The sequence below is a fragment of the Cicer arietinum genome, chromosome 6, assembly GCF_000331145.2.
Source record: "Cicer arietinum cultivar CDC Frontier isolate Library 1 chromosome 6, Cicar.CDCFrontier_v2.0, whole genome shotgun sequence".
NCBI classification, from domain to species: Eukaryota; Viridiplantae; Streptophyta; class Magnoliopsida; order Fabales; family Fabaceae; genus Cicer; species Cicer arietinum.
Genome location: NC_021165.2, coordinates 58,030,644 through 58,049,944, shown reverse-complemented (window position 1 = coordinate 58,049,944; position 19,301 = coordinate 58,030,644). Strand labels below are relative to the sequence as shown.

At 28.9% G+C, this 19,301-nt stretch overlaps 1 protein-coding gene across 5 annotated transcripts; it reads right to left on the bottom strand.

Moving 5' to 3' along the window:
* Window positions 1–6,281: 6,281 nt before the first annotated feature.
* LOC101507321 (uncharacterized) lies at window positions 6,282–12,735 on the bottom strand. Of its 5 annotated transcripts, XM_004506498.4 has the most exons (11): window positions 12,469–12,735; window positions 11,759–11,849; window positions 10,610–10,712; window positions 9,556–9,659; window positions 8,800–8,868; window positions 8,483–8,598; window positions 8,107–8,161; window positions 7,847–7,967; window positions 7,109–7,159; window positions 6,893–6,987; window positions 6,282–6,705 (listed from the first exon to the last, which is right to left on the bottom strand). In XM_004506498.4, exons 4-11 carry the CDS (start codon window positions 9,649–9,651, stop codon window positions 6,604–6,606), a joined length of 705 nt encoding a protein of 234 aa, XP_004506555.1. In that variant the 5' UTR covers window positions 9,652–9,659; window positions 10,610–10,712; window positions 11,759–11,849; window positions 12,469–12,735; the 3' UTR covers window positions 6,282–6,603. The 5 variants fall into 5 exon arrangements, with proteins under 5 accessions (XP_004506555.1, XP_012572921.1, XP_012572920.1 ...); XM_012717467.3 differs by lacking the exon at window positions 11,759–11,849 and having other exon boundaries at window positions 12,469–12,693; XM_012717466.3 differs by lacking the exon at window positions 12,469–12,735 and having other exon boundaries at window positions 11,759–12,102.
* Window positions 12,736–19,301: the final 6,566 nt, after the last annotated feature.

Genomic DNA, 19,301 nt, shown 5'->3' with positions numbered 1-19,301 from the left:
AATTTCATAAATATATAAAATTAAGAGAATTTAATAAATTATGAAAATTATTTTGTGAAAATGGATAAAGAATGTTCCGATGGAAATATTTTGTTGAACTTACATCAAATCAGATGTTTAAAGATTTAATATATTCCATAAAAAAATAATGTATGTTTGAAAAGTCATATTTTCACAATGATAATTTGATGATAACATGAGTTAAGTTAATTTTTAATTTATGGTATCTACATTTTGAAGATTAATACATATGGAGATGCAAAAACGACAAACCAATGTACATTTAAAGATACATTTAAGAAAAATAAATACATTCATTAAAAAAACACAACAATACAAAAAGAATCAATATTAATATATTCAAAATATAAATTATTTTACTGTTAATTCAATTTTAATCAAAAATCAATTATTTTACCCTAAAATCGGACACTCTAAGACTTCTTTCATCAATCTTTTCATTTTATCTCTTTTGGCTTAACAAAATGTCTAATTCTCAATGCATTTCTTGAGTATATCCTCCTTGGAGTTGTAACAAGAGCTTTGTTGGATTACCAAAACTTTTCTCCTCTTCCTTGATGCTGATTCCCAAATTTCAGGCATGGGTGATCACTTGGGTTATACTTCACAATAGTAAATTTAAAATGCTAATTTCCCAAAATATTACAAATGATCAATTAAATTACAATGTTGTCTCCATTTCTAAATATTATTTTAATAATTCTATCAGCGAAAAATAAATCATGGTTGAATAAATATAAATACCAAATCGTTGTGAGTTTAACTTTTATCTATTTTTAGTGTAAAAAAAATACAATATTAATCCATCACAATGAATCATGTTTGTGATTTTAGTAGTAATCAAAGTAAAAATCAAATATTTTTATTGATTCAATAATTGTAATTCACAACCAACTTAAAATATATTTATATAATCCGTGCATATAAATTAAATCCTATTTAAAAATAAATAAGTTATTTTTGTTCACTTTACTCTCTAATCATTTCAGAAGACTAAATTCATTTTTTGATGAAAAAAAAGAAACTGAATCCATTTCTTTTTATAGCATTTGAAAAAGTTTTGACTGTAAAATTTACGTAAATTCTAAAAAAAAGTAATATTGATTTTATGTTTTGAATTTAAATTTAAATTTATTTTATTTATTAAATTTATATAGAAATTATAAGTATATATTGTATAAAATAGATTTCATCTATTTAAAATTTAACTTAAAATCAAATATGAAACTATAACTCATTTCGTTCTAAAATGAAAATTACTTTAGAAGAAAAAAAAAGTTTTTCAAAATAAAAGTTATTTTTTTTCAATTTTATACTTCACAATAGTAAATTTAAAATGCTAATTTCCCAAAATATTACAAATGATCAATTAAATTACAATGTTGTCTCCATTTCTAAATATTATTTTAATAATTCTATCAGCGAAAAATAAATCATGGTTGAATAAATATAAATACCAAATCGTTGTGAGTTTAACTTTTATCTATTTTTAGTGTAAAAAAAATACAATATTAATCCATCACAATGAATCATGTTTGTGATTTTAGTAGTAATCAAAGTAAAAATCAAATATTTTTATTGATTCAATAATTGTAATTCACAACCAACTTAAAATATATTTATATAATCCGTGCATATAAATTAAATCCTATTTAAAAATAAATAAGTTATTTTTGTTCACTTTACTCTCTAATCATTTCAGAAGACTAAATTCATTTTTTGATGAAAAAAAAGAAACTGAATCCATTTCTTTTTATAGCATTTGAAAAAGTTTTGACTGTAAAATTTACGTAAATTCTAAAAAAAAGTAATATTGATTTTATGTTTTGAATTTAAATTTAAATTTATTTTATTTATTAAATTTATATAGAAATTATAAGTATATATTGTATAAAATAGATTTCATCTATTTAAAATTTAACTTAAAATCAAATATGAAACTATAACTCATTTCGTTCTAAAATGAAAATTACTTTAGAAGAAAAAAAAAGTTTTTCAAAATAAAAGTTATTTTTTTTCAATTTTAAAGATAACTTTAATTATTTATTTTTAATTGTACCATTTAATTATTATTATATACACTATTTTCTAAACAATAATTTTAGTTTATATTTATGATTATGATAATATAAAGTTAACCAATAATTAATAAACATAGTATAATAAAATTATTATTTTTTAAAATTTTTACATTTTTTAATATGTATGTATAAAAATCTTAATTGATATTAATTTTGAAACGGATGGAGTAGAGATTAAGACAAGTCACATAAAGTCATAAACAATGTGACACATAATTGTCTTCCATTTTGCCTAAACCAAACTGTCTTCCATTTATAGTTTTAAACATCCTATTTTCTCCTTCACAATACTACTATTTGAAAAGAGCAGGTTGTTTTCCACTTTCATGTTACTATGCTAACAAAGCGACAGATTTTATTTTTTATAAAAATCCAAAATGGGACATTAGAGTTAGAGTTTTGCATAGTCAAACCAAATTAGATTTTGCAAGACTTGTGCATACAATGTCTAAAAATACAAAGCATAAACTTGGTAATTGTTATATTTTAGACATGAGCATGATTTTTATGAAAATCTAACGTTGTTTATGAAAATCTAATATGATTTATTAGTCTACTTAAAAAGAATTATTATATAATAATATTTTTAAATAAGTAATTAGAAACATCTTTAAATGAGTTAATGAAATCAATATTTTTTTTAAATTCAACATGATATTTTAGAAAATGAATTTTATATATGACAACTCACTTTAATTCTATTTTATAATAATACATTTAAATAAATTAAAATTTTATGTAAGCTAATATATTTTAATTTTCAATTAAATTTAAAAAAAAGACTTATTTTCATCTATTTAAAAAAATATATAATAGGGTCTCATTTAAACCTTACACAAGTTTGTAAGCCATTTCGACCTGTCATACATATTTCAATGGAATAAATTGCCAATTTTGTAACCACCAACCACCAACAATCCCATCACCTTTTCAATCACAGACACATGGGTTCTAGTCCTCAAAAGTCAATGCATCACATGAAATTGTTGTTTGGCACTTTGACTTGTTTTCATACTTTAGATTGCATTTTATCCTTGACAAGCACTTGTAATCCTTACACTTGTTTTGATCTATCTAAAAAAGCAAGCACTTGTAATCCTTGATAGGCTAGAGATGACAATTGAATTCAGATTTTATTGGCATATGCATAACTCATAATAGTTAAAGTAAAACACAACATTACGAATATACACTCTTAAAATTATCTAAAAATTGAGTTGTATTAGTGGAGTAAACGGACACTTTAATACCGACCCGCCGTACACATATACATATAAGATTATGTATATGATTTTAATTTATTTTATGTTTATTGTAATATGTACATTTTTTTTATTTTGCCAAATTCTACCGGTTCTTAATATTTTATGAAATGATTTGAAATACTTTTTGGTCGTACAGTCAAATTATAAATAACAGATGTGGATGCAGATACAAACACTCACGTGTCGAAAGGATACAAAAATAAATATTAATGTTAGTTATTGCTCGTAGATACGAATTTAAAAATAAAAATAAAAAGGTATAGCGACGGATACTAGTGCGTTGACAAGAGGATGTGGATTGTCGGTGTCTTAGACACGTGTATAAATTAACTAATTACTCTATACGCCTAAGTGAATATTAATTACAATTAATTTATTTATAGACATTATTTTTCTATATTTTTCTGATACAATGAATAAAATATTAAACTGTTAATATTTTATTTATTCGTTATTTTATAATTTTTATCTCAAAAATTATTTTGTTATTTCAATTATAATATATCTTCTGTAAAAGAATTTTTCTTATCAACATACAAAACCTACTATAAAAAAATATTACTCCTAACATAATTAATCTGGTGCATCACTCGGATACATCATTTAATTTTTTTAGATTAAATAAGTTTTTATTTTTAATAAAATTTCACAATTTTGTTTATAATATATATAAAAAATTTCGTCAATTTTTAATCTATTAAAATTTTTCATTTTTATTTTTAATCGTTGATTTTAATCTAACTATTGCATATCATTCAAATTTTTTAATAATTATTTTCATTAATGTTTAAAACACTATAAGAAATTTTTAACGAGTGATAAATAAAATGTAAAGTTTTAAGTATAAAAAGTTTAAAAATTCATATTTAATTCATCATTTGTTAAAGAAATTTAAATTTTTACAAGAAAGTTGTTAAACATGTCCTGAATATTACTAAAAAAAGTTATTTAAAAAATATATAATAGTTAGATTAAAATCAGATATCAATAATAAAAAGGTTAAATAATTAAAATTTGACGAAATTTTTTATAAGAACTAAAAATAAAATAGTGAAATTTATTGAAACTAAAAAATTTAACTGTTTTTTTATTTTTAATTATTTTAAGCTATATTTTTTTGCGAGTCTAAATTTCTTAACAAAATAAGCAATACAATAATTTATCCAAACTGTTCCATCCCTATTGCCTTTTTTTTTTGTGGTCAAATTTCAATTTGCAAGTAATGTTTTTGTTGGCAATTTTATAATTGTGTTGTGGAAAAGTTTGAATTCTATCTATCACAAATATACGTCACGAGTTCTAGCACAAACATTAGATGGAATACCAAATATAATAAAATGGTATGATGATATTAGATGGAATAAATGCAATGTGTTTCTAGTGTCGTTCAAAAACATTTATTTATAGTAAAAGTTTAGAGAGATCTATTCTTCTTCATTTTTCAAGATAAAATGGAGACTCTTTAATCAAAATTACAAAGGAATCAACTACTAAAATAAATATTAGTTATATCATGACATCAAAGATTGTCACAACCCAGTGGCAGGTGATCAAACAAATGAATACCCGTAAGTAGATTAAGAGAGTAACTTGCAAACCAGTAAGCAACCTAATTTATAAATGTGTTTGATGTTGACATGTTGTTACCTCATCGTAAGGTGGTTGATGAGAGTAATGATTTATGCTTTCATGAAAAGGATAAAATAGTTTTAACTCATTTCATTATACGAAAAAATTCTTTTGTGAGCGATTCTAATGTATTGAGATGGAAAGAGTTTTTAGAGTATGTTTACTTTTGGTTTAGTTTTCTTTTCAAGTCTATACTTTCTCATTTGATGTTTATGTGTACTTTGCTATGTATTTCGGTTGACATATGGATCTTTATGACCCCAATCCAATTAGTCCAAGTTACAAATGGGGTTCGGCCGGATCGGCCGTTTGTGCTTTGGGCCGATTTGATTTTCGAGGAAAAAATGAGGATTTTATTTGCCACCGCTCACACCACTCATCCCTTAAGACATATTAAAAGACTATTTTACTCTTTTATTATAAAAATTTTAAAAAACTTTACTTCTAACTTTTTACTCCTATAAATTCAAAAATTTAGCAACCATTTTTTACAATTTTCAAAACTTTTGATTGATTATCAAACTTTCAAAATAGAAATTGAGTTAATTTTCGAAAATTTTATTTTATTTGAAATTTTTTATATGTATTTTGTAAAAAAAATTGATCCTTTCAACTTTAACAAAAGCTTCGAAATGGATAATTTTTAAAAATTTCAAATTTTTGAAATAAAGACATTTCGAAAGTTTCAAAAGCCAAAGCTCTGAAATGTAATTATACACTTCTAAAATTTACAATTTTACTCAAATATTTTAAATGTAAATTTTATTTCAACGTTTCAAGTTTAGGAAAAGTGAGAGTAAAAAAAATCAAATTTTTATATATAGTAAAAAGGATAAAATAGTCTTTTAATGTATTTTGGAGGTACAGGTTCGGGATGGCAAGTAGAACAATTTCTTGATCTCTTCACTGTGAAAACAAAATAAACGCTCTTTCTTTTCTAAGTCCAACCCACTAACAAAACAAAACAAAAAATAGAGAAAAAAAAATGTAAAACCTAGAACTAGAAGACACAATTACTACCATCAATGACTCAGCACTACAGCAGCATAATCAACACTATGCAGTAACACTCCTCATGTAGCAGCAACGAAGGATTCATCACCAATTAGGTGATAATGTTCTCATACCGGAACACATTTAAATACATGTTATAATCAAACTAAATCAACTAATGTCTTCCATAATTGTTGACAGAAAGTGTAGCAAATGCATAAAGGTGAGATTATGCAGCTATAAGTGTTTGTGTTAGCATAAACTAAAAAAAAACAAGAGGAAACAAAAGAGGTGTGCAAAAGTTAATCTCAAGATTTTGAATCCAATTAACTTTTTATTTACAATTTTATTTTGGACTCTTAGATTAGATAGGTTCCCATTTCTCATCAAATCATCAATTGCTCCTCAACAATAAAATAAAGTCCCTTTCAAAATTCCCTTTCATTGTTAGTTATAAACAACTTCAAATTAAGGTGACTCATACAAATCCATTAAGAGGAGTGAATCCCTGAAGTTCAATGAGCATAGACATTGTAATGGAATTGTCTGCAATACTCACAAATTTGTGTCCCTTGGGAATTTGTTGTTATGGACAGAAGAGGTAAAGATTAAAGCTATTGGTACAACAGATTGTAAGCAGGCAAATCTTGTATTCTGTTGATGTCTTCTAAGGATAGCTCTCTCTCCAATTGCATCCTTGTTGTTTGTAGAACCTCCTAAAGCCAGGGAATCATTTTGAGTCAATAAATTAAAGTGCATTATAAGAAGGACTATAGGAGGATAATCTGAAGAGGAAGAAAGGAAAACTATAGGCCATTTTATTTAGAAGGATTTGTCTCAAAATGAAAGTCATTTTCAGTTTCCAATGTAGGAAGCGTGCAAGAAGAAAGAAAGAAAGAATACGTTAAAATTCATGTAGGAAGCATGCATGGCCAGCCATTGTGCATCCACCATCTCGAAAGCTATACAGTATAGAACATCAAATGCTTCTTCATCTTCTGCGGTAACATGAAATAAAACTTATAAGAATTTCAAGGGCTAATACATAAAAAATGAATTTGGATTGATCAAATACATGATACCATATAACAGAGATAGATTAAGATGTTCCATGCTTACCTCCTAATAACTTGAGAAAATTCATGCCAGGACGACATCGAGGCTTTCCTTCTAAAACATTCAGTAGAAAAATAATTAGAAAATGTAATTTGCTTTAATGACGTTCTGATAAAGAGAAAATTGTACAATTACAAAAGGTCATCCAAACTTCATTTACCAAATGCAATGCATATCATTACAAGAAACTTCATTTACCAAATGCAATGCATATCATTACAAGAAACTTCATTTACCAAATGTTCCATAGATAAAACTTTATAAAAAGAAAGCAATGTTCAAAGTCGTCTTGAAACTATACAACAAAAATCAAGCCTTAAGTAGGGTCAGCTACATAGATCAAACTAAGGCATGACACCATAATGTCTCTATCCAACTCATTAATCTTCAAGTCTTTCTTTATAGTTTTTCTAGGTCTTTCTCCGCCTTTAACGATTTTGACTACCCTCCATCTAATATACTCTCCTTACTAAAAAATCTACAGGTCTCTTCTCCACATGTCCAAACCACCTAAGCCGATTTTCCACCATCTTTTCTAGGATAAGTGCTACCCCAACTCTCCAATGCTATCACTCTTAATCCTATCTCGTCTAGTCTTTTCACATATCCTACATAACATTTTCGTCTTTGCTACACTTATTTTAATCTCGTGTTGGTTTTGAAACTATATCAACATGTTTTATAAGAAAGCATATGATATCCTATTGTTATTTTAGTTCTATAGTCACATTGAACACAAACCTGAGCATAAATCCAACATCTGTATCAACATAAATGATATATTAATGCCAGCAACAGCAAATGGATATTCCCATTTATCTCGCGTTCCATCTTTCTTCAACAACAGCCTGTGAAAAGATGCCTTCATTTGAATTTCCATAAAAATTAGTAATAACTCATCTTTTTCTGCCAACATAAATATCAAGAGAAACTAAAATGAGAGAGCACATAAATGAAGATCAAAATTTTTCAGGCATGCAAATTAGAAAACACATGCGTACCGGATATTTCTTCGCGAAAAACAGCAGATTTTCAAGGGAAATGAAGCCACATCCCCTGAAGAAATCAGTTTATTAGATTTACTACCTCTGAATAGAAATTTTTGAGGTAGTCGAAATGTGAAACATAATGCCGCTTTCTTAAAGTTTGTGCAAGTTATGAACAAGTGCTTTTGTTTAATGAGTTTACGAAGCATAATCACCGATCCGAAACTATCAAGCTGCCATGTTAAGGATTTTGAATTCGCTGTGAAAGATATTGAGAAAATTTGTACAATGATGCCCTCGATCTCTAGTCCTGATAGATCTTATCTTAAAATTTTGTTTAAAATTTGAAATGAATTATAATAAATAAAAAAATCATAACATATTTGTATACCTAAAGTCAGTTGATGGATTAGCACCTTGCCATCCCATATCTTTCCATTGGTCAGATATCAAGCCTTTCAGAGAAACATTAGGAAAGGAACATTGCCACAAAGATCTCAATGATTCCTGTTGAATGTTGATGATATTTTTAGATAAAGTTAGTATGAATATAACAATTCAAAAGTGTTTTCAATTATGTTCCTTTCTTTTTTATTGACCTGTGAACAAGAAATGAAGCTTGTATTTTCGGAATGATTACTAAGAGAGGACTTTGGGCAAAATAAATAGAAAACAAAGAAAGTTAGCTTCATGAAAAAACAAAAGTACTTGATGATCGAGGCGAGTTTCATCGTACGGAACTTGCAGCCGTTCGTGAAGCCGTTGAAGTCTTTCCTCCTGACAGAAACATGAAAACAAGTTAAGCCCACTGAATCTAATAAAGTAAAAAACTTACTCAGGTAAATAATTGCAGATTCTGATTTCCTATCTAGTACAAAAATTAAATTGTTGAACCAATTAAAATAATTTTTTGCTCTTTCAACTAGTATCAAGTAATAGAAAAAAGTCTGTGTCTAGTTTCATGGTGGCGTAGAGAGTACCGAAATTGATTTTGACTCTTCTGAAACGTGATTTTAGCAAAAATACAAATATTTAGTAACAGCCAAGAAAATCGATTTTAGCTCTAAAATCTCTGTTTGACTAGAAGCCAAAAAAAAGTAGTTTTAGCATTGGTTGCAAATATTCACACCAAGTTTGATACCAACTTGGCTTTCAGAGTAAAAACATCAAAACATAAATCATTTTACTTCAAACACAATTATAACCAAATAAAAGTTAGAAATTCAATTTCATACAAAAAAAAACTTTAATGAATCAAATACACACCTAAGTTGTTTGAAGGGAACATTGTTTTGTATACTATTGACAGCATATGGAGGATCATATAAAGGATAATCAACACACAAAATCAAAATAAAAATTCAAAAGAAAATCAACACTCATGAATATAAGTAAAAAGTGACTAAATCACACAGAAAATCAAAAGAAAAATTCAACAAATCACCAACTTCCATTTCCCTTTACCTCAAGAGGACTCAAAGGATAGTCAATAAACTTATCATTCTGTTTAATGTTCGTGCGGTGAAAGAGTCCTCCTATCCATGATCGTGATCCAACCATAGCAGTAGCTATGTGCAACAAAATACGGATCAGTAATCGAAGAAACTTGGAGGATAAATAAAATTATATAGCACAGAATCATCAAACTGCAATTTTGTTAAGTCATTGTTAGAGACTCTGTCACATTAAAATTCAGAACTGAAGTATGTTCTTCTAATACACTCTGCATATTCTCAATGATATGATTGCTAATATATAAAATAGAATTAGAAGATGCATTCCCTTAAATTTACTTTTACAATAATGTCCTAAAAGTAAGAAGTCCCAAACAAGTAAATAAGTTTGTTTTTCTCAGTTTGTAAAGAAGCTTTTGACTCTAAAATTGATTTTTTAACCTTCAAATTTATTGTTCAACTCACTTTTACATGAATGCATTCAAACATAATCACTTTCATTCAATTCACTTTAGTGAGAATCAATTTTACAAAATCTAATCATTCAAAATCAATTTTTGTCACCACAACCAAACACACTTCATGTTTTTTTGTCACACTTGTTGGTAGGCTTGCAAAGCAAAGTTTTGTTTTTCGTGTGGACCCTCAATATTTGAAATTCACATAAGACTCGCTAATCTAAGTCAAGCCCGATTGACCTATATAAGCGGGGGGAAATCTCCCAAGACCTATTTTTTCCACTCACGAAACTCAAACTTGAGACCTTATTTAAAAGAAACTTTGATGTGAATAAAAAGAATAACTTCTTATATATAAACTCCAATTGTTAACAATGCTCCTGAAATTAAAAGGCCAAACTTAAAAACGTATCTAATTGATTGTTGATAGATGTAAGTAGGTAGCTATATCACCATATTTAGAAGTATAATGTCCTAGTGAAGGCACTCAAATCTGTTAAGTATTTGACAAAAACTTCCTGCAATTTCTTACAATGCGCAGTAATCCTTCATATTCTCATTGAAACAACAGAAGACAGAGATATCAAGACAGAAAAATGTACTCACAAAAACATTGAGTCAACTGAGTTATTAAGTGAGTGGAATTATGTGACCATTCCAACTCTTCATCTTCCTTTCTATGTCTCCAATAAATCTCATCCTCATCAACCTGCATTTGAAATTTGAAAGCATCCTTAAGCAAAGAGTAATAGCAAAAATAGAATATGAACAACTGGTGAATCTACCAAAACCACAAAGATTTCAATTTCATGCATATTAGATATTAATTATAACTTTCTATCTCAAAGTGCTTAAAACAGTAGGTCAGGGAAGTGAAGGAAGAATTAAACTTTGTGATAGAAACCAGAATTTACAGATTGAAAATGGAATTCTATTGAATGAAAGTGATGAGCAGCAAGCTCTACAATGGTGAAATCAGCAAGAAAAAGAAAACAACCAGAGTTCCAAGAACTCCTACCAGAGCATAATCTGCTCCTAATCCAGAGAGAGACTCTCCTAACTGCCTAACAATATCTTTCTCAATGCTTTTCTAACTATCCTTCCCTCTCTTTTATAACAGAAATCTGTAATAGAATTATGTAAAGTCAGTGAATATACTAACTTACTCTTGTTCTCTAATCAACCTATCTATTGGGCCAAGGCCCAGTATCTGGTGTCCTATCACTTTGAGTGAAAGAAGAATGAACTAAATGAAAAATAAAAAAACACCTAGAAAACAATTGAGACTAGGGTTTTAAATAAAGGTCTGCGTAGTCTAGGCTGCAACATAAAGGTTTCTGATGTTGCCGAAACCGCAACGCAGTCGTGATTGAGACCGCATAGGTCACATTTGACTGCAATTCTCCATGATATCTAGGATCACGATGCGATCACAACCGTTACCGCAGCCGCTATTTAAAACCATTCTTGAGACCAAGGAAGCACTAACACAGACACAAACATCGAACATGACACTAATACATGATCAAATTTTTCAGTATTATATCCGAAGGAAAACATCATTGACAATGAGTTTATATGAAAAAACAACATTGAATTTACTTTATGAAGAGAGGAGCAAGAAGGAAAACATCTTTTGCGCTTCCTCAATCTCATGAGGATGAAAAATCAGAGAAAAGGGTCTTTCATTTCATCCTTTTTTAACCAAAACCAGAAAGAGAGAAAACAAATATATTTTTGAAAGAAATGGGTCACCTATGATTGTACTCAATTCATGCCCTCCAACAAATTCAACTTCCCCATCATTTCCACTGTGTTTTTCCACTGATTTTCTCTGTAACAATTACTAGAGAGAGAGAGAGAAACTTAAGTGGCAATGTATATAATTGATGGCCAAATTAACCTGAAGCTATATAAGACATGATAACATATGTTGAAATATAAGCACAAACATAAAAGAATAATGAATTAAAGGCATCTTTTTTGTTTTATTGCTTAACTTTATGGTGTAAAAAGATGAAAAAGAAGAATTGAAAAGTTATGAGTAGTGCGGTGGGTGTTCCTGCTCTGCCAGCATTGTTTTTGTGCTTTTTCTAGCTCACCAACTTTACATACAAGACAAACATGATATCCTTTGGATCAATCAATCTTGCAGATAAAAAACACTTAAAAGCTAACAGCATTCACAACCACCGTGATAAAGTTATTGTTGTTGAAATTAAATGATATAAAATTATTGGAGTGAATGAGACTAATTTAGTAAAAAAGAAATTAGGTGCTTATTAACAACAAACATTTCAAAATTATGTGTCCATGTAGGACCGTATAAGCAATCAAATGTGTAAACTACTAAGCTTCATTGTGAATGCTCTAAAACGTAGAAATAATACAAAACCTCACATCGATAAACATGGTCTCTTTTACGGTGGTTATAATAATTGAATTAATAAAAATATTGAAAATACCTGGTATGTTAGGGACGATATGTAAAAGAGAAGTGTGAAAATGAATGAAAGGGAGCGAGCAACTGGCCGGAGAGTAGAGGGAAGTGGTGGGGCCAGAAAGAAGATGGAAGCAAAGAAATGGCATTTTGTTATTGGGAATGAGGAAAGTTTTGCAATGAGGAGAAGGAGGGAAGATTGTTGTGATGGTTTGGTCTGTTTCTGTGGCACTGGAAGCCATACATTTTCCCCAATGCTAGCCTATACCGTAGTTCTCGCTCCTGCTACAATTTCATTGCCTTTCTTGCCTCTTTATTCATTAATCATTATTATTCATGTCTTTTATTTTCCACTATTTTTTTAAAACTCTCCATATTCTTTTAGTTATTGTTTAGTATATAAAAATAAAACATTTTGCATTTGAAAATTTGGATAATATTTGTCAGATTTTTTTTACAAAAATAAAAGTTGTTTTTGTATTTATTTACTGTAATAAAAATTATTTTAAAAAAATATTTATACAATAATTTTTATGAAAAGATACTCAAAATAGTTTCTTATTTGAAATAATTTTATATTATTACGAGAATCTATTTTGTTTTTTCAAAAGTTGTAACAAATACAAGAAAACTACTAAAAGTGGTTAATTTTAAAAAGTGTAAAACCAAATTCTTAATTGGTTCAACCAACGGGATTTCAATTTAATTACATTAAAATAATTAAGTGATTGAACTTAAGTGGTTAATGAATTTCAGTTAGAGACAAATCATTCAGAAGAATCTGTGTTTGAATCTTGATTGAAACAATTATTTAGTTACCTATCGTCCAATCTTCAAAACTCCGAATTACTAAAGATTCATTTCCCTAAGAACTATGGATTAAAACAAAAAATATTATATTTCAAATGAGGTCGAATAAATAAGTCAACTAATCGGTTTCCAATTCAACTCGCAAATCTACATCTAGCTTGGGAGATGTGAATATCATATCTTCAAGTTAATAGTTATTCTCGGGTGGTCGTGAATCAAGTTAAAGGAGAATATCAAGCCAAAGAAAAAACATTGATGAGTTACTTGAATAGGTTCAAGTTAGCCACATTCCTTGAGGTAAAAATACAAAGGTCGGCGAACTTACAAAGCTAGCCAACATGGAGGCGTATAATCACCACAAAGCAGTGGTTTTCCAAACCATATAAACAGCTAGCATATCAAAATTAGAAATTTATGTCATCACTATCTATCTCACATAAAAAAAAGATATCAGGGTATACATCTTAAATTACAAATCATTTAGTGTTTTTTGTCCATAAGCGCTATAAAAGACTTTTAAAAATTAAATTACAAATCATTTACATCACTTGTTCTATAAGCGCTATAAAAGGCTTTTAAAAATTAAATTACAAATCATTTACAACGTTTTTTGTCCATCACTTGTTCTATAAGCGTTGTGAAATGCACATATAGCGTCTTTTACATAGTCTTTTAAAGTGTTTTTTATATAGTCTTTTAAAGCGCTTTTTGTGGAAGCGCTGTAATAGGTTAGGTCTTTTAAAGCGCTTTTTTGGAAAAGTGTTGTAAAAGGGTTTTTAAGTAAAATGATAATAAGATACCGTTTCATTTTCCTCTTCATTACGTACTCTACATCTTCGTTACTCTCCATATACTGACCTTCTTCTCCCTAGTGCAAACCCTCTTCACTATTATCTCTACGAACCCTCTCCATACGGACCCTACTAATACTCTTCTAATTAATGCGCCTTATTCTCATTAGGGGTGGGAATAGGCCAAGTCAGGCCAGACCAAGCTTTGAAAGGCCTGAGTCTGGCCTACAATTAATTTTTTAGGCCTAAGCCTAACCTACGGCCTATCATAGGCTTTTTTTCGGTTTGACCTGACCTTTTTAAAAGTCTGTCCTGGCCTGGAAGCCTATTTAAAAGCCTTATTCATATTAAAACATTTAAATGCTCTACTCATACCACATGATGCTCTCCACATACCAATATCAATATACATATCTATATATATTAAACAAAAAATAATTTTTCTAACAAAATAATTTTAAAAAAATCTAAAACAAACATCCTTTAAACCCTAAAATATAATTTTTGGTTTCAAAGAATATATATTTTTTTTTTCTGAAATAAATGCACCCATTATTACCTCTCAAAATAATATGGAACGACTACTGAGTGGTTAACTAATTGAATGACTACCGAATATGGAACGACTATCAAATATGGAACGTCTGCCGAATATGGAACGACTATCAAATATGGAACGTCTGCCGAATATGGAATGACTACTGAGTGGTTGCCTAATTGACAGAATTTAAAATAAGAAATAATATTATTAATATAATAATAAAAAATAACATTAATAAATAATAAAATATTATAGGCCGACCTGTTATGCCTAATAGGTTTTTTTTATAAGACTGAGTCTGACCTATTTAAATAAATAGGCTTTAAAAGTAGCCTGAGCCTAGCCTTTTTATTAAATAGGCCAGGCTAGGCTAGGCCATAAGTAGGTCAAGCCATAAGCCTCTAACGGACGACCTAGCATATTCCCATCCCTAATTCTCGTTGTTCCCTGTCATTTCTACTTAAGCGAAGTCGTAACCCTAAACTCAGCGATTGTTGTTGTCAGGTATTGTATTTATTAATTTGTTTTCGTCACTAAATTGAATGTTGAACTTATGATGCTACTTAGACTACTGCGTGTTGAACTTGTTGAATTTATACTGAACTTATAATTATAATGTGTGAAATTTGTAGATAAATGGATTCCAATAATGATTTAGATCGTCAAAATGATGAAGTTGTTAATACTAAGAGTTATGAAAACGAAGTTAAACGTACGACAACTATTATGCAAAAGGTCATCAAAGCAAGAAATAATGGAATTAAATTTGAGGTATACTATACTTTGTTTAGAATTTATTTTTTATCTTTTTTGACAACATGCACTTACTCTATGAGTTTATTAGGTGGGATAGAATCAAAGTGGTCAGCCAATTGAGTTCAACAGTTCAATGATGGTAAGTTACATTGGTGCAGTTATTCGTCAAAATATCCCAATAATAATTGATGATTGGAGAGATAAAGCTTTGAAGGATGCTAAAGATATATTGTGGAATAATATACAAGTAACTTTTTTACTCCACTTTTTTGTTACTTAGAATTTTTTCCATTGAAATACTTTTACTCAAACTCTATCTTTATTTGATTTGCAGTCGGCTTTTAACGTTGATGATGTGCGAAAAAATTATGTGCTTAGAGTTGCCGAAAAAATACACAGAGGATTTAGATATCATTTTTCAAAGTTCTACTTAAGAGATCGTGATGGAAATTTGAATGTTGAAGCTCCGAAAATATACAAACACTACATATCAATTGAAGAGTGGAGTGCTTTTGTAGATAAACATGCATACCCTGCTTTTGTGGTAATATTAATTTATTAGCATTTTTGTTTTATTCATATTCATAGCGTATTTTTTTTTATATAGAGTATAAGTACGACAAATCGCGAGAGAGCAAAACAACCAATGTATCCATACAAAAAATCGCGTATGAGGTATGCACGTTTAGAGCAAAAAATGGTAAGTTGAAGTAGCTAAAATATCACTAGAAATGGAGTTGAATAGAGATATTGGAGTTTTTATATTTTCTTTTGAATATGTATCCTCTACGAGAGGATTAAGATCAGAGTATGATAATTTAAAAACTTTAATAAACACTTAAATATAGGGAAAAGAGTATAGAGAATGACACACCAAGATTTATATTGGTTCATCCAATGAAGGCTACGTCCAGTCCTCACCAACTTGTGAGTTTTTACTATGGCTCAAACTGGCATGTCCTCTTTACGAACCTCTTTTCGAAGTGTATGTTCCTAGCCTCACCAGGCTTACAATTTATTTTCCTTTTTTTATTACAAATGTTTCCAAGTGTAGAGCAACTTGGAAATTACACAATAAACGATTGATGATTAAAGTATGATCTTTCTCTTTACAATAACTTTCTAAGAGGATATTCTAAAAGATATAGTTTAGGACTATAGAAAGTGTAAATAGAGGATGTGATTGATCTTCTTAGCTTTGAGAAAAATAATATTTGTAAGTAGTTGTTGTATTTTGAGTTGAAGAGATCACTTCCTTATATAGAGTTCATGAACCTCTATCTATGAACAAAATGACTTTGATCACCATTGGACCTTTGAGAAAATGTCCAAGGTTCTTGGTGTGATTTACAATAATGCCATCCACCTGTCCTTGACAATATGACCTCAAGAGGATGAGTTTGCAATTCATCCTCTAATTGGAGGTTCAACCTCCCTTGAAAGTCGTACATGAGTTGTCTTTGTCTATTTTTCTTTTTCCAAGCTTTTAGGGTATGTCTTTTCATGTTTGGTGACACCTTTTTCCTTTTTGACTTTTCCCTAGGTAAGAGAGGTAAGAGGATGAATATTCATCTGTTCATCATCTTCTTATCGTTAGCTTCTGACTTGTATCCTCCTTTTCTTGAATTGTTTCTCTCATAATTGTTTGTTCTTAGTTTTATCTTCTTCTTATTTTGACATGGATTCATTGCTTCTGTGATATTGTATATTCTTTAAATGGTTCATCCTCTTTGGTGATTCATCCTCTTGAATGTCTATCTTCCAAGTTAAAAAACATGTTGGATTAAATCAATTTCTTCTTCTTTTTATCAAGATGATGAGGAACTTGTTTCTTAATTTGAATACACTCAATAGCACATATTAGACATTTAACATAATCATAATCATTTAAATAATTTTGTTATCATTAAAACTATTTAAGAGAGATTTTTTCCCAACATAAGTAAACATCACTTTTATCCAATATGGTAGATTATAAACTATAGTTTCTAACTAATATTTTTATTATCTCTTAACGAATAACTTCAAGAGACGAAAATCCAATCAACCATTAGGTCGTCATATTTTGTGGAAGGAGGTTCGTTTGAATAAGGATAGACTAGTTGATAATGAAAATGTTCAACAAGTGATAGAACAATGTGTAAGTATATTATCACTTTAATATTTTTTAATATTATCTTTTAAAAATGATATTGAACTTATCTTTTTAATACTACATGTATTTTAAGAGAATCTAGAACAATGTTCTGAAAATCCAGAGGAGAATAAACAAGTTAGTTGCAGGGACATACTTGTTAAGGTATTTAATGTTCCTGAATATTATGGTCGTGTGAAGGGCAAAAGATTCGGTGTAACTCCAAAAATATATTTTTCACATGAGAAGCATACAAATCCATCTAATGGGGAAGTACTAGATAAGCTGAAAATCCTAATAGAGCAAGTTGCATTTTTGGTGAAAAAGAATAAGAAAAAGCAACTTCCAGTGTGTCAACATAAAATACAACTAGAGAGTGAAAATGATAGTTGCACCATTGGTCGTAAAAGTCTTCCAGAGTCAATTAATTACTTAATGAAATAAGAAACTCATTCAACCTAGTTATCTCACATACTTATGTATTAACCATTGATTTAGGGTGTCTCATCTTGCGTGTTATATTTATCCTCCCCTACTCATCGCATGGTTGGAAAAGGAACATTGTACAATACCTTGGGAGAATTATTACACCATAATCCGATCCTTGTCTGCCATGTAAAAGTTTCACCTATGATTACTTTAGAACCACTTGCACCATTGCCTATACCTAACAACGATGGAGATATGAAGTTTTTGGGAGAAGCAATAGGTAGTTACGTGGCATGACTCAAAAATCTTGTAGGCATAGATACAATATGTTTAATTTCTATGCATGTTTAATTGTATAATTAAGATTGATTATGTTTAATTGTTGATTTTTCCGCTGTTAACTTTAATTTCACATTTATTTAGATTCTTACATAGTCTAAAGGGAATGATAAGAAGATTCCTCACAACAAATTAGTTACTTCACCAGAAAAGGTTTGACATATACATCAATTATATATGAAATGATTAGCTTACTATAATAACTAACAAACTGATCAACCTCATTTTTTTCATCTTCAAGCAAAACCTACCGAAAATGTTAAGAAAGTTGATTCAAAAAATAAATCCGCCACACCGAAAATGCAGGTTCGTGGTAAAATATTTATTCAATCACTAATTTATTTAGTTGTTTCTCCTAAAATCAATCTGCTTCTCCTAATCCTAAATATATTTCTCCTAAATCTTCAAGAAATCCGCCGCACCACAAATGCAAGTTCGTGGTAAAAATAAATCTGCCAAAATTCAAAAACTGGATTGTGGAAAATAAGTTGCTTCTCCTAAAATAAGTAATCCACGCCTTTCTCGATTTGAGTCATATCTTGACATACAAGCAAAAATGAATATAGAAATCAATTATGCACGTATCATACACATGGAGAAATATATTTTCGGAAATGAGTATGAAGAATTACTTGATAAAGAGAACATATATGAACTTCTCAATCATAATGAGTTGAGTGTTACTGTCATTAGCATATACATTGGATAATGTAAAATACTTTATTTAAGATAAAATTACTTTTAATTGCATCACTGCCACATTTATTGGTAATTAATCTAATTTTATATTTTCATTGAAGGTATTTGTATAAAAAAGTTGGTGTGCATGCGCAATTTGACAGATAGATTTTCATTCTTATCTCCCCATAAGCTATTCATGTTTAAACGTGATCCAATTAATGTAAAAAAATATGTCGTTGATATACTTTTGGAAAATAAAGAGAAGGATAGTTGTTCCTTGCCCCATATAATTCAAGATAATTATATAATCTTTATCTATATCTTTTTTAATTTATGATACTTTATGAGTTGTGTAAACAAATTTGTCAACCAAATTT

Coding starts and splice junctions, on each gene's coding strand:
- LOC101507321 (XM_004506496.4), bottom strand. CDS start 11,659: ATGAGATTGAGGAAGCGCAAAAGATGTTTTCCTTCTTGCTCCTCTCTT. Junction 10,713..11,605: donor CTTGCTCCTCTCTTCATAAA/GTAAATTCAATG, acceptor TTTCAAATGCAG/GTTGATGAGGATGAGATTTA. Junction 6,988..7,108: donor TTTTCTCAAGTTATTAGGAG/GTAAGCATGGAA, acceptor ATGTTACCGCAG/AAGATGAAGAAGCATTTGAT.